The sequence below is a fragment of the Nomascus leucogenys genome, chromosome 2 (assembly GCF_006542625.1).
Source record: "Nomascus leucogenys isolate Asia chromosome 2, Asia_NLE_v1, whole genome shotgun sequence".
Lineage (NCBI taxonomy): Eukaryota > Metazoa > Chordata > Mammalia > Primates > Hylobatidae > Nomascus > Nomascus leucogenys.
Window position 1 is genome coordinate 82,042,291 of NC_044382.1, and position 13,529 is coordinate 82,055,819.

The 13,529-nt window shown below is 49.2% G+C and overlaps 1 protein-coding gene across 1 annotated transcript in view; it reads right to left on the reverse strand.

The window, feature by feature from the left end:
* Positions 1–10,260, reverse strand: part of SCNN1G (sodium channel epithelial 1 gamma subunit) — a 33,194-nt gene extending 22,934 nt beyond the window's left edge. Inside the window, exons 1-4 of the mRNA XM_030823132.1 lie at positions 10,239–10,260; positions 6,455–6,815; positions 3,417–3,717; positions 547–737 (exon numbers count right to left, since the gene is read on the reverse strand). Coding sequence (XP_030678992.1) covers positions 547–737; positions 3,417–3,717; positions 6,455–6,771 — 809 coding nt within the window. The 5' untranslated portion in view covers positions 6,772–6,815; positions 10,239–10,260. The remainder of the gene's footprint in view (positions 1–546; positions 738–3,416; positions 3,718–6,454; positions 6,816–10,238) is intronic.
* Between the last annotated feature and the right edge of the window lie 3,269 nt (positions 10,261–13,529).

A 13,529-nucleotide genomic window follows, 5' to 3' on the forward strand; every position in this document is an offset into this window, starting at 1 on the left:
TGCTTTGTTTTGTTTTTTTTTGAGAAAAGAGTCTCACTCTGCAGCCCAGGCTGGAGTGCAGTAGTGCAATCTTGGCTTACTGCAACCTCCGCCTCCCGGGTTTAGCGATTCTCCTGCCTCAGTCTCCTGAATAGCTGGGACTACAGGTGTGCACCACCACGCCTGGCTAAGTTTTGTATTTTTAGTAGAGACAGGGTCTCACTATGTTGGCCAGGCTGGTCTTGAACTCCTGGCCTCAAGTGATCCATTCACCCCAGCCTCCCAAAGTGCTGGGATTTAGAGGTGTGAACCACCATGCCTGGCCAACTACCTTGTTTTTAATGAGTAGTTTAATGAGTTTAAGGATATTTTGATTTTATGTCATGTACACCTCATTCACTGACTCTAGAACACAGCTCCCATGTAAGCAGTTTCCAAAGGCAGCGTCAGTGAGAAGAGCACCTTTTGCTCCCAAGACCTATCATCAAGGCTGTAGATTCCTGCAAGGGGCCTGGTACTCAGAGCTGCCAGTCCTCAGAGGCTGAGAGAGCAGCGTTCTCTTCTAACCTGGCATCACAGGACACTCCATCAAAGAAGCAGGTCACCAGCAGCTCCTCAGCAGAATAGCTCATGTTGATTTTCTTCTCCAGAGGCACCTGTGCCATGATGTTCATGTAGTGCAGCTTATACCATTCCTGAATGGCATTGATCCCCGAGCTGAAGGTGTAGGTGGCACAGTCGGAGGTGTCATTTGAGCACTGTGAATAAGAGGAGACGTGAGGCTGAAGCCATCGGTTCTATTGCTACTCTTCAGAAGGACCATAAGAATGAGTGACTGAGACTCCAGGCCAGATACTCAGGGGAACAGGTTGGATATCTGGGGCAAGGATGGGTTTCCTCTCACTTCTAGGGGCTGGGAGTGATCATCCTCAAGCCTCAAGGACCAAAAAGGGGCTGAATGAGAAAGGACACAGAGTCCTACTCCTGCAACTCTGCACTACTTGCCCACCAAGGAAGAAGCAAAACCAGCTTCTTCAGGGTCCCCAGGCACCTAAGGTTCATCTGACTGATGCTACTACATTCCTAACAACCTTTCCCATTTCCTATCATATCAACAGTTAAGACATCTGGAATCCAGCCCAGACTCTGCAGGAGGAGGAGAGACTACTTCTCTGCAGGATCTTAGGCGAGGTATTCTGTACCCATTATCTCACCCACAAAATGTGGACAGAAACACCATTCTTCCCAACCACGTATGGTAGCTGGGAGGACCCACGTTTGAAATATACAATAATGAGAACTTCATAGGGAAGCCATTGTACATTCCAAATGTTCTCATCACACAAAGCTTGGAAACTTTTCTAAATGGACAGATGTCAACTGATTTTGGCTGGTTGCAGTGGCTCATGCCTGTAATCCTAATGCTTTGGAAGGTTGTAGTGGGAAGACTGATCCAGGCCAGGAATTCGAGACCAGCCTGGGCAACACGGCTAGACCCCATCTCCACAAAAAATAGAAAAATTATCCAGGTGCAGTGATGCATTCTTGTAGTCCAAGCTACTTGGGAGGCTGAGGTGGGAAAATTGTTTGAGCCCAGGAGTTCTAGGCTGCAGTGAGCTATGATTGCTCCACTCCCACCTGGGTGACAGAGTGAGATCTTGTTTCTAAAACAAACAAACAAACAAACAAACATATATAAAAAGAGTTGATTTTGGTATCAAGAAGAACCTTGCAGATATCCTGTGAAAGGACCCAAGAAGATTTTGAAATCTCAATGATTTAGAAGAAGGTCCATTTTTCAGGATTTGGGACTACAGCTACAAGGTCACACAACTGGCAATCAAGCCTATAAGGTATGGACATAGCCCCCGTCCTCCAGAGGTGGCTGGGGCATGGAGAGGGAGGGTGGTGATGGAGTTTGCCCAGGAAGGTACTAGAATTCATTTTCAGCGAATGGCATTTCTCAAGAGCCCCTCAGGCCAGGTGTGGTGGCTCACGCCTGTAATCTCAGCATTTTGGGAGGCCGAGGTAGGGGGACCACCTGAGGTCAAGAGTTTGAGACCAGCCTGACCAACATGGTGAAACCCAGTCTTTACTAAAAACACAAAAAATTAGCCAAGTATGGTGGTGCATGCCTGTAATCCCAGCTACTCAGGAGGCTGAGGCAGGAGAATCACTTGAACCTGGTAGGTAGAGGTTGCAGTGAGCCGAGATCGCACCACTGCACTCCAGCGTGGGTGACAGAGTGAGACTCTGAAAAAAAAAAAAAAACAACCTCAAATGGCACCAAAAGGGAAAATGAAGTCAGGCCAAGCACCTCACGAAGGCAAGTACTGCAGGAACCTTGATGTTTCTGCTGTTTATTGTCCGTCTTTTTCTTTCGAGTGCCTGAACCTCAATTTTGCTTTGGAAGAATTTCCTTTCCCCCTCTGGACACAGCCTGGTGAGATTGTCCATGAAGATACTCCACCATCCATTAGCCAAAGGGTGATTAGGTGACCCAAGCTTGACCAACCGGATAGTCCCAAGATGGAATTTGACTCTTAAGCATTAACGACACCAACAAAAACTGAACATATTTGATGCTTCTTTAATCCAGCAGCAATATCTGAAATGGATTTTCATCATTTCTTGCTACCCAGATCCCTGCATCTGCCCTAATTTCTGCCCTTTGAGAGGCCTCCATGAGTTACTGGTTGCCTTCTAATACATTTCCCCCTCCCTCTGCCCCCCACAACTTAAAATTACCTGAATCAGTTTCAGTTGTTTGCAGCTGAATCATCCCAGCTGGGTGTCTTTCCTTTCTTTCCTTTCTTTTCTTTCCTTATCTCTTTCTTTCTTTTTTTAAAAAATAATTTTACTTTAAGTGCTGGGATACATGTGCAGAACATGCAGGTTTGTTACATAGGTGTACATGTGCCATGGTGGTTTGCCGCACCTATCAACCAGTCACCTAGGTTTTAAGCCCCGCATGCATTAGGTATTTGTCCTAATGCTCTCCCTCCGCTTGCCCCCTTCCTCTCCCCCCCACTTTTTTTTTTAACAGAGTATTATTCTGTCACTCAGGCTGGAGTGCGATGGCACCATCTGGGCTCACTGCAACCTCCACCTCCTGGGTTCAAGCAATTCTCTTGCCTCAGCTTCCCAAGTAGCTGAGATTACAGGCATGTGCCACCATGCACGGCTAATTTCTGTATTTTAGTGGAGACGGGTTTTACCACGTTGGCCAGGCTGGTCTCGAACTCCTGACCTCAGGTGATCCGCCCACCTTGGCCTCCCAAAGCGCTGGGATTACAGGCATGAGTCACTGTGTCTGACCCCAGCTGGGTGTATTTCTTCCAGTTGGACCACAGGGGCTAGTGGCCAAGGAGAAGAGTCCTGGACCCAGCCCATCCCATGCCCCTAAGCAGTGAAAGAATGAGAGGGTGAAATCTTACCAGTTGGAATCCCACCACCTGCTTGGACTCGATGTGCATGACATTTGAAGCCTTGTGAATGATGCTACCACCGACTTTCCGCTTCCTCCCTGTGAAGAAGTCCCTGGCCTTGCCCTTCTCATCCTGATCAAAGATCAGCAGTGGGATCCGGTGGGAGAATCTAGGCTGCGTTCCCTCTGAGACGGAGCTCCAGGACTCTGCCTCTCGGCGCCTCCGGGACTCTGGAAAGCCATACAGGGACTTTAGGGCCTCTCTGGTCTCCTGTTCCAAGTCAGCTAGAAGGTGGTGCACGGTGCTGTACCTGCCAAGGTGGGGAGGAAAAGTCAGGGAGAGGGGAAGTGGCCCTGGCAGAACACTGGTGCTCCTCCAGGCTGTTTTCCATCAACACGTGTCAGCCTCATGCCCACCTTTCCCAACTCCTTGGCAGAGGAGACCATGCCTTTCATGACTTGACCCATCCAAAGTGACCCCTGGCTCTGGCAAATGGGGAAAGGGTCATGGGTGACCCGTGTGTGACTTCCTGTGGCTTCACCTCTGCCACCACTGTCTGCTTGCTCTCGGGGTGTGTTGATGAGTTTGTCCCGACCAGCATTTCTGGAGTGGTGACTGTCAGGTGCCTCCCATAAACCAGCCACATTGAGGACAAGTACATAACTGCCAACCAGGAGTCTACCTAATGGGCAGGCTCCTTCTCCACCCAGCTCACTCTGCCTCTGCCCACTGATTGTCCTCAAATCTGTGCTGGGGGGAAGGAGGGTATAACTAGTTATAAAGGAGTTGCCTGCATGAAGCACAATATACCGTCTTTTAATTTTCACAAATCAAATTGTTCCAGCCTCCTCTTAACTCTCTCCTCTCTCCTTTCTCCCACTTGCTCTAGGCATAGGCAGCAGAGCATAGCAATTGAGAATAGAAACCCCTGGGTTTAGCCAAACTACCTGAGTTTAGGTTCCCCATCCTGGTACTGGCTACCTGACCTTGGACAAATGTCATAGACTTTCTGTGTTTTAGCTTTCTCCTTTGTAAAATGGGATTTGTTGGGAAGGTTCAATGAGTTTATTATATATAATAAACACACACAGACATACCTATAGATAATTAAGTGGCCTCTATTATTGTTATTATTTTAGAGACAGGGTCTCACTCTGTTGCCCAGGCTGGAGTGCAGTGGTACAATCATGGCTCACTGCAGCCTAGAACTCCTGGGCTCAAGCAGTCCTCCCACTTCAGCCTCCCAAGTTACTGGGACTATGAACGTGTGCCATCACACCTGCCTAATTTAAAATAAAATGTTTTAAAATAAAATGTCTTGCTCTGTTGCCCAGGCTGGTCTCAAATTCCTGGCCTCAAGCAATCCTCGTGCCTTGGCTTCTGAAAGTGCTGAGCCACTTCAAGCATGAGCCACTGTGCCTCTATTGTTAATTATATTAGTATTATTACATTTATTAAGACTTTATTCCTCCACTACAGTATAAGCTCCACTAGGGCAAATACTGTGTTTGGGTTGTTCAGTTCTCTATCCCAGAACCTAGTACAGTGCATGACAGTTTATAGATGCTGAGTAAATTATTATGGAACAAATAATGGATGGAAAGAAGGAAGGAGGACCAGAGAGAGAGAGAAGGAGGGAGGGAGAAAGAAAGAAGAGGAAGACATGAAGGGTGGAGAAAGAGTCTTAGACTTGATCTTGATTTTGAGCTTTGCACCAACTCGCTGATGACTCTGGACAAGTTAGTTTCCTTTGATAATCTTCCTCCCCTGCTCTGCTTCCCTTCTCCCCACCCCTGCTCTGACAAAGTCTGCTTGATTCTGACCTGCCTCACGGACCAGTTTTCCATAATCCTGAGAAGGACTCTGATGACTCATTTAGAACAGGTCCTGCCAAGGATGATAGGGCAGTCCCAAGGGCTGATCACACCCAGGGCCCGATGATCTCAATTAATGGGGCTGGGTTTATTCAGATGAGGGTTTGGGGCAGCTGAGGTGCTTACAGAAGTCACCTGGGTGTCACTTCTGAGTCAGCCTTGAGCTCACTCATGCTGCAAGAGGAGTGAACATGTGAGCTTGGAGAGCCAGGGACGGGGATGCAGATGGGGGTTGGCTAATTTGGGCTCAATATGGGGAGTGTGCAGAGGGGGTTAGTTCGTTTCAGGCCTCTTCTAAGTGAAACAAATCCTGCAGCTTCCTCTTTCTGCTCTCCCCAGGCTAGCCCATCCTCAGAAGTCATTGACGGGGTGGGTGTGGTGGCTCACTCCTGTAATCTCAGCACTTCGAGAGACCAAAGTGGCAGCACCACTTGAGCTCAGGAGTTTGAGACCAGCCTGAGTAACATAGCAAGACCCCATCTCTTAAAAAATAAAAAATTTTAGCTGGATGTGGTGGCATGTGCCTATAGTCCCAGCTACTCAGGAGGCTGCAGTAGGAGGATTGCTTGAGCCCAGGAGGTCGGGGCTGCAGTGAGCTATGATTGCACCACTGCACTCCAGCTTGGGTGACAGAGTGAGACCCTGTCTCCAAAAAAAAAAAAGGGCAGGTGCGGTGGCTCACGCTTGTAATCCCAGCACTTTAGGAGGCCAAGGTGGGTGGATCCCCCGAGGTCAGAAGTTCAAGACCAGCCTGGCCAAACATGGTGAAATCCCGTCTCTACTAAAAGTACAAAAAATTAGCCTGGCGCAGTGGTACACCCCTGTAGTCCCAGCTACTCGGGAGGATTGTTTGAACCTGGGAGGTGGAGGATGCAGTGAGCTGAGATCGCGCCATTGCATCCCAGCCTGGGCAACAAGAGTGAAACTCCATCTCAAAAAAGGAAAAAGAAAAGAAAAAAAAAAGTCACTGATGGTCTGAAAACTTGGTACATACAGATTTAGAACCGGGGAGAGGGCTGTTTACCAGCGTTAGCAACAAATTCAAATTTCTAGAAAGCACATTTGTAGGCCGGAATCGACCTCCGGGCTGCCAGTGTGTCACTTTCCGGAGGGGCTTTGGCCTCTGTGGGGGGCCTGGCTCCCTACTCGCGTTTCCCTGCTCATGCCTCTTACTTGTAGGGGTTGATATTGCAGATGGTGACCGCAGGAAAATCCAGCTTCCGGAAGTGGACTTTGATGGAAACTGAGACAGTATAGAAGGAGAAGACGAGGAGGGCGCACTGCCAGAGGATGAGGGCGACGGCAGTCAGTGTGAACCCGATCCAGAGGAGGCGGCGCAGACGGCCGCGGGACACCACGATGCGGCGGCAGCCATGGGTGTTGGTGTTGAGGCAGTACCACCGCATCAGCTCTTTAATGGTCGGCGCCTGAGGGCCCGTCACGGGCAGATTCTTCTTGATTTTGGCTTTGATCTTCTCTCCGGGAGCCATGGCGAGGATGGGACTTGGAGGACGGGACTTTGAGGACGGGCGTGCTGGAGGGCAAAGAAGAGAAGCAGGTGAGCTGGCAGGCACTAGCCGGCTAGTGTGTCCCTGGAGGCCACAGTCTGGGAAACACCAGTCCACGCGCCCTTAGAGACCTCCTTCCTCTGTTCCTCTGTGGCTTAGGCACTTTGCATTCTGAAGCCTTGGCCCCTTTTCCACGAGACGTTTGTTTTTGGCCACCACAGCTGCCAGAGAAGCTGCCTAACTTCTCTTACAGCCCCCAGGCCTAGCCGTGTGGGGGCTGGGTGAGGTGAAACCTGCGAAGCGCTGGCTGGACAGGCTGCAGGACCTTTCCCCGGGTTCCTGGGCAGGATCTCTGGAAGCAGCCCCATCAGCTCTCTTATCAGGCAGGGGTACCCGTGCCTTATCACCTCCAGTAGCCCGCCTTCCTCTAGGGCAGCATTCCTATCTCATTATGCCCCCTGGTGCCTAGCACAGTGTCTGGCACAGAGCAGTCCTCGGCAGATTGTAACTGGCAGATGTAATCTGCCAAGAAAATTTCCCGGCAGCCACCTTAGATCATGTTCCTGGCTGCATTTTCCCCAGCCTTTTCTCTGAGGCTTTATTGTAAGTGAAACGATTTCTCTTTTGTTTCTTCTCTTTACGGTCAAGCTCTTAATGTTTCTAGATCACCTGATGTAACAATAACCTACAACTATTGGCCACTTAGTGTTTGCCAGGCATTGTGCCATATTTCCTTGATTCTAAGATACCATTAATTTAGAGAATGCCCTTGATTTAATAACAGCTTTGGGGGAGAGTACCAGTATTGGAAAGCAAATTATCACATTCATCAATGTACACGATGCATCTCAACTATACAAACTTTACAATGAGAAATAATTTTAGAAATGAACTAATATACTACATAAAAACTCATTTCATGTTTATAATATATAGTCTCATTAGTCTCATAAGTAAATTAGTCTGTCTCTATAAATATACATATAGCCTATATGTATTTCATTTTGTGTTTCAATAATTCCATGAAGTAGGCATGCTATTATTATATCCATGTTACAGAGGAGAAAAATGGACTCAGAGAGGTTGAATATCTTGTGTAAGATGATGCAGCTGGTTAGTGGAGGAGCTGGATGGAATCTTGCAGTCTTCACTGCTATGGCATATGCCTTTGAGGGGCCTGGTAGTATGCTGGGTGCAGAGAGTTAATTAACAGTACCAAGAACTAAAGGTAGGAGGAAAAAGGAACACAGAGCTATTTAACTTCCAAACTCTGAACAGTGCACATGACCACTTCCCAAGACTTGTGAGCACTAGTATTGGGGGTGGGGGATATATGAAAACTGTGTCCCCCTATGCCTTCTACAGCGACAAAGGCAAATTAGGACATATCCTAGGGCATACAGGGTGGTCCCCAGGACCAGAGAGGGCCTGTGTCTGTGACTTCAATGTGCCCCACCAAGATTTTTAGGCAGGATTCGGAACCCGCAGAGTTATGTCTTTTTTTCCCACCCTGAATCCATGAAATATGGGCTAAAATTGGAAGCCGGGGCAAAGCTAGGAGGCTTCCAAGCTTATGATGCTAGTGGGCTTAAGGCCTCTTAAGGCTTCCTCCTTAAGGAAAGGAAATGGAGTGCTGGGCATGGAGGTGAGATGCCCAGAGCAGCCAAACTGCTCTAAACCCTCCATAGATTGATATGATTTTACCAGGATGAAGAACACCACCAAAATGATGCTGGTAGCCTCTGGGCAAGAGCAATATAATTTATTTTTTTATCACTTAAAATATTGCCTATCCTTACCTCCTCCCTCCCCACAATCCAAAAATAAAAATAAAAAATAAAATAAAGAAAGAAAGAAGGAAAGAAAGAAAAAAATTAGCAAGAGTTTGTTTTTAAAATCTAGGTCCAGGTTCAATTGCTTGTCAAATAAAACTGCAGCCCTCCTCTGTGAATATTCAACAGAAGCTGTGATTCTGGAAGCTCCTATCCCCAGCTCTCAGGGGTCCCTCTGCCCCATCAGCCCCTTCCCCAGAACCGACCTTGACCCCAATGGATCAGTCGACAATGTCAGAGGAGCCCCAAGTGAAGGAAGGGAACCGATCTTGCTCTTTGCAAAACAGATAAAATATTCATATAAATAATATTTCAACTTCAAAGCAAAACAAGACTGTAGCTACCATTAGATTATGCAGCCTGAGCCAATGTGATACCCTTAGTGGAAGAATTACTAGCTGATACCCAGCACTTACTCTTCTAAGTACTTTGTAGGTGTCATCTCATTTAATTTTCACAACAATCGTCTGAGGTAGGTATCACAACCACCCCCATTGTACAAATGAAACAGATGCTGACAGGTTAAGTAGCTTGCCCAAGGTCACACTAGAAAGTGGCTGAGCTGGGATTTGCACCTAGGAGTCCCTTTAACGACTAGCTATCATTAATAATAATAACAGCAGCAGGGAAAGCAGCAATAATAGCAGCTATCACTTATTGATCCCTTTCTCTACTCTCAGGCATCCCACTCAGTCCTTTTCACACACTACCTGATTTAATCCTCACTACAGTTATATGAGGTGCTATTACTTGGCCCATTTCACAGAGAAGGAAACTGAGTCACAGAGGTTAGGTAATTTGCTCAAGACCACACAGGTAGAAAGGATTTGAAGGATTCTTTAGAATTCCAGGGCCCTGGCTCACCGCAGCGACTCCGTACACCCCCTCCTCGCCTACCACCGATTTTGCCTGTCCCCCATCCCACAGTGCAGGACCCCAAAGCTTGGGGAGGGATGAGAGATTTGCCCCAAGTCTAGCGCTGGGTTCGGTGGACCGGAGAGTTCCCGATCGGTGCCTGTCCCGAAGGGCGACTCCTGTGCAGAAATCACTTGAACTCAGCCTCAGGGCCCGGACCCGAGCTCCTGCCGAGCGACCCCGCAGCCCCTGCCCTCCCGGCGCGGAGCGAGCGGGCGCTGTCCTGTGGCTGAAGCCACTTTTGTCCCGGGGGAGCGCCGGCTGAAGCCGCTGGAGCGAATCCAACCAGCCCACTTCAAGTATTTGTTTCTTTCTGCACCAAGTCACCCCGGAGAAAGCATTCCAGAGGGTAGAAGGAACAGTAGCGGACAAGTCGACGCGACTCATCCCGGCAGGGAAGGGGGCTGAACAGGCGCTGGGCGGAGGAAAGAGGCCAGGTGCGGCCCGGGACCCCCAGATCCCCGGACTCTGAGTGGCTCTCGACTGGCTTCGTGCTCCGGGCCACGGCGTGGGTAGACCCCGGAGAGCTGGCCGCTACCGCCTGGGCAAGGTGTCCCAGCATCCCGGGCACCGGGAAGCCGCCACCGGCTGATGCTGGCTCGGCCACCCACCGCGCTGACGGCGTCCGACGCCCTGGCATCCGACAGCCGCTCCGGTGCCCAGAACCCCCGAGCTGGTCCGACCCAACCCGGCTGAACTCACCTTTCGGTTCCAAAGGGTCCAAGCCTCGTGAATGAGCGATCGGGGTGCGCTGCTCCTCTGCTCGCTCTCGGGCTAGCATCCCCTGGCAGCACCACCACGGGCTCTTGTGGGCCGACCGGGCCCGCCTCCCCAGGCCCCGCCCCCACCTGCCCAGGTGCTTTCCCCAGGCCGCCAGGCACCTGAGACCGCCCGGAGCGGGCCACGACTTCGCAGCGCCCCCTGGCGCCCAGAGGCCGCCCTGCGCCCCAGCCCGGCCTGCGCTGCGCCTTCCTGGGCCACCGCGCAGTGCCTGCTGCCGCCCCGAGGCCACCCTGGTACCCTGCATTCCCGCTGGGTCTCTGCGGCACTTACCCCAAGGCGCCTCGCAGCGCCTCCCGCCCCCTATTACTGCCCCGCGACTTCCTTCCACTCTCGTCCAGATGACAGGCGCCTGCCCTAGCACCAGCAGGAATCCCACGCAGCCTCGCTCCTCGGACTCCCTCCAGACCTGCAGCGTGAGGCCGCTTCAGTGCCCACCTGCGTCCGGCTGTAGGCAGCAGGGGCTGTTCAGCCAGGCCACTCATCCTTTGACCTTTTCAACTGCTTCTTTCTCTTTCTTTCGTTCTTTCCTCCTTCCTTCCGTTCTTTCCTCCTTCCTTCCTTTTTCTTTCTTTTCCTCTTTCCTTCTTCTTCTTCTTTTTTTTTTGACGGAGGCTCGCTCTGTCGCCCAGTCTGGAGTGCAACGACGTGATCTCAGCTCACTACAACCTCCGCCTCCCGGGTTCAAGCAATTCTCCTGCCTCAGCCTCCCAAGTAGCTGGGGTTACAGGCGCACGCCACCATGCCGGGATTAATTTTTGTATTTTTAGTAGAGACGCAGTTTCACCATGTTGGCCAGGCTGGTCTCAAACTACTGACCTCAGGCAATCCACGCGTCTTGACCTCCCAAAGTGGTGGGATTACAGGTGTGAGCCACCGCACCTGGCCTGTCCTTCTTTCTCTTTTCTTTCTTTCCTTTCTTTCCTCCTTCCTTCCTTGCCTGCCTGCCTGCCTGCCTGCCTGCCTGCCTTCCTTCCTTCCTTCCTTCCTTCCTTCCTTCCTTCCTTCCTCTTTCTTGCTTGCTTGTCTCCCTTCTTTCCTCCCTCCCTCTTTCTTTCTTCTTTCTCTCTCTCCCTTCCTTCCTTCCTTACTCCCTCCCTCCTCTCTTTCTTTCTTTCTTTCTCTTTCTTTCTTTCTCTTTCTTTCTTTCTTTCTTTCCTCTCTTTCTCTCTTTCTTTTTTTAGCAGGGTCTCCCTCTGTCACCTTGGCTGGAGTGCAGTGCTGCAATCATAGCTCACTGTAGCTGCCAACTACTGGGCTTAAGCGAGCCTCCCACTTCAGCCTCCCAAATAGCTGGAATTACAGAGGTAAGCCACCTTTCCTGGCTTCAGCTGCCATTTTATAGGGACTCAGATAACTACAAGAAACAAGATTAGAAAACTGCAATTGGGAGGGACCATAGAGACACAGCCTCTTTGTGTGGGGGAGAAACTGAGGCCCAGAGAGAGGAAAGGATCTGTTCTTACCTAGAGCTTCTCAGATTCGAATGTGCTTACAATAACCTACGGATGTTGTTAAAATGCAGATTCTGACTCGATAGGGGTGGAGTGGGTCTTAAGAGTCCGAATTTCCAAATTCCTAGGAGATGCCTTGGTTGCTGGTCCAAGGGCTGCTTGCCCAGGTGGGTGGAAACAGGTCCAGCATTATTGGAGAGAAATTTAAAGAAAATCCTCTAAAAAATCTCAACTGCCTCTTCTAACAATATATGCTCATTGCAAAGAATTAAAACAATAAACTGTGCCCCCACCTCTCTCCAAATAAGCATGGCTAACAGTTTGGTTATTATTTGGTGTGTGTGTATGTGTGTGTGTCCACTACACATATTAGTTTTATATATATACACATACATATATAATGGGATTTTGAAACACACACTGTGCAAATTCTATATTTGTTTTGAATGACAATGCACAGTTATATTCTCACTGTAAAATAAAGCCAGCTTTTTCTTCTTTTTGCCTTTTAAATTATTTATATTTATTTATTTATTTATTTATTTATTTAGAGACAGGGTCTTGCTCTGTCACCCAGGCTGGAATGTAGTGGCGTGATCACGGCTCACTGCAGTCTCAACTTCCTGTGGCTCCAAGGATCCTCAGCCTCCCAAGTAGCTGGGACCACAGGTGTATGCCACCAACACCCAGCTAATTTTTTTTTTTTTTTGGTAGAGAAGGGGTTTCACCATGTTTCCAAGGCTGGTCTTGAACTCCTGAGTTCAAGGGATTCACCCATCTCAGCCTCCCAAAGTGCTGGAATTATAGGCATGGAATTAGGCTAGATTGACTTTTTAAAAAATCAAGTTAAAATTTATATACAGTGAAATGCACAATTTTTTTTGTTTGTTTTTGAGGCAAGGTCTTGCTCTGTCACCCAGGCTGGAATGCAGTGGTGTGATCATAGCTCACTGCAGCCTCCAACTCCTGGGCTCAAGCAATCCTCCTGCCTCAGATTACAAAATAGTAGCTAGGACTAGAGGTTTGTGCCACCATGCCTGGCTAATTTTTTATTTTTGTGGAGATGGGGTTTCGCTATGTTTCCCAGGCTGGTCTTGAACTCCTGGCCTCAAGTAATTTGCCTGCCTTGGCCTCTCAAAGTGTTAGGATTGTAGGCATGAGCCACCGCACCTGGCCCAAAATGTACAAGTCAAGGAGTTTTGGTAAATGTGTACATTCCTATGGCCATCACCATCTGATTCTTCAGTACAGAGTGGTATTGCCTCTAAACCACTCCTGTCATCATAAGACCATAGGCAACGTCCTCTCCTTCTTGAAGCATCAGTGTTCAGATTTATCAAATATACCTAGAATCTACTTCTCCCCACCTCTGGGGCCACCACCATGCTCCAATTGATCATTGTCTCTCACCCAAATCATTGCCATAGGCTCCTCACTAGTCTTGCTAATTCTGCCCTCCACAGCCTCTTGTCAATAAACCCGCCAAAGAGATTCTTACTGAATTAAGGTTAGATCATGCCATTTCTCTATTTAAACCCATTCAGTGGCTTCTTGCTTCATTTATAATGAAAGCCAAAGTCCTTATGATCATCTACAAGGCCCTCCGTCATCTGACCCTGTTGTCCCTCTGCCCTCATCTCTTCCTACTCACACTCTGGCATATTGTGCTTCACCTTCGCTGGCCTCCGTGCCATCCTTGGATATGACTATGACCGAACCTAGCCTTAGCAAAGTCATTTGGTTTCAGGCAACAGAAACA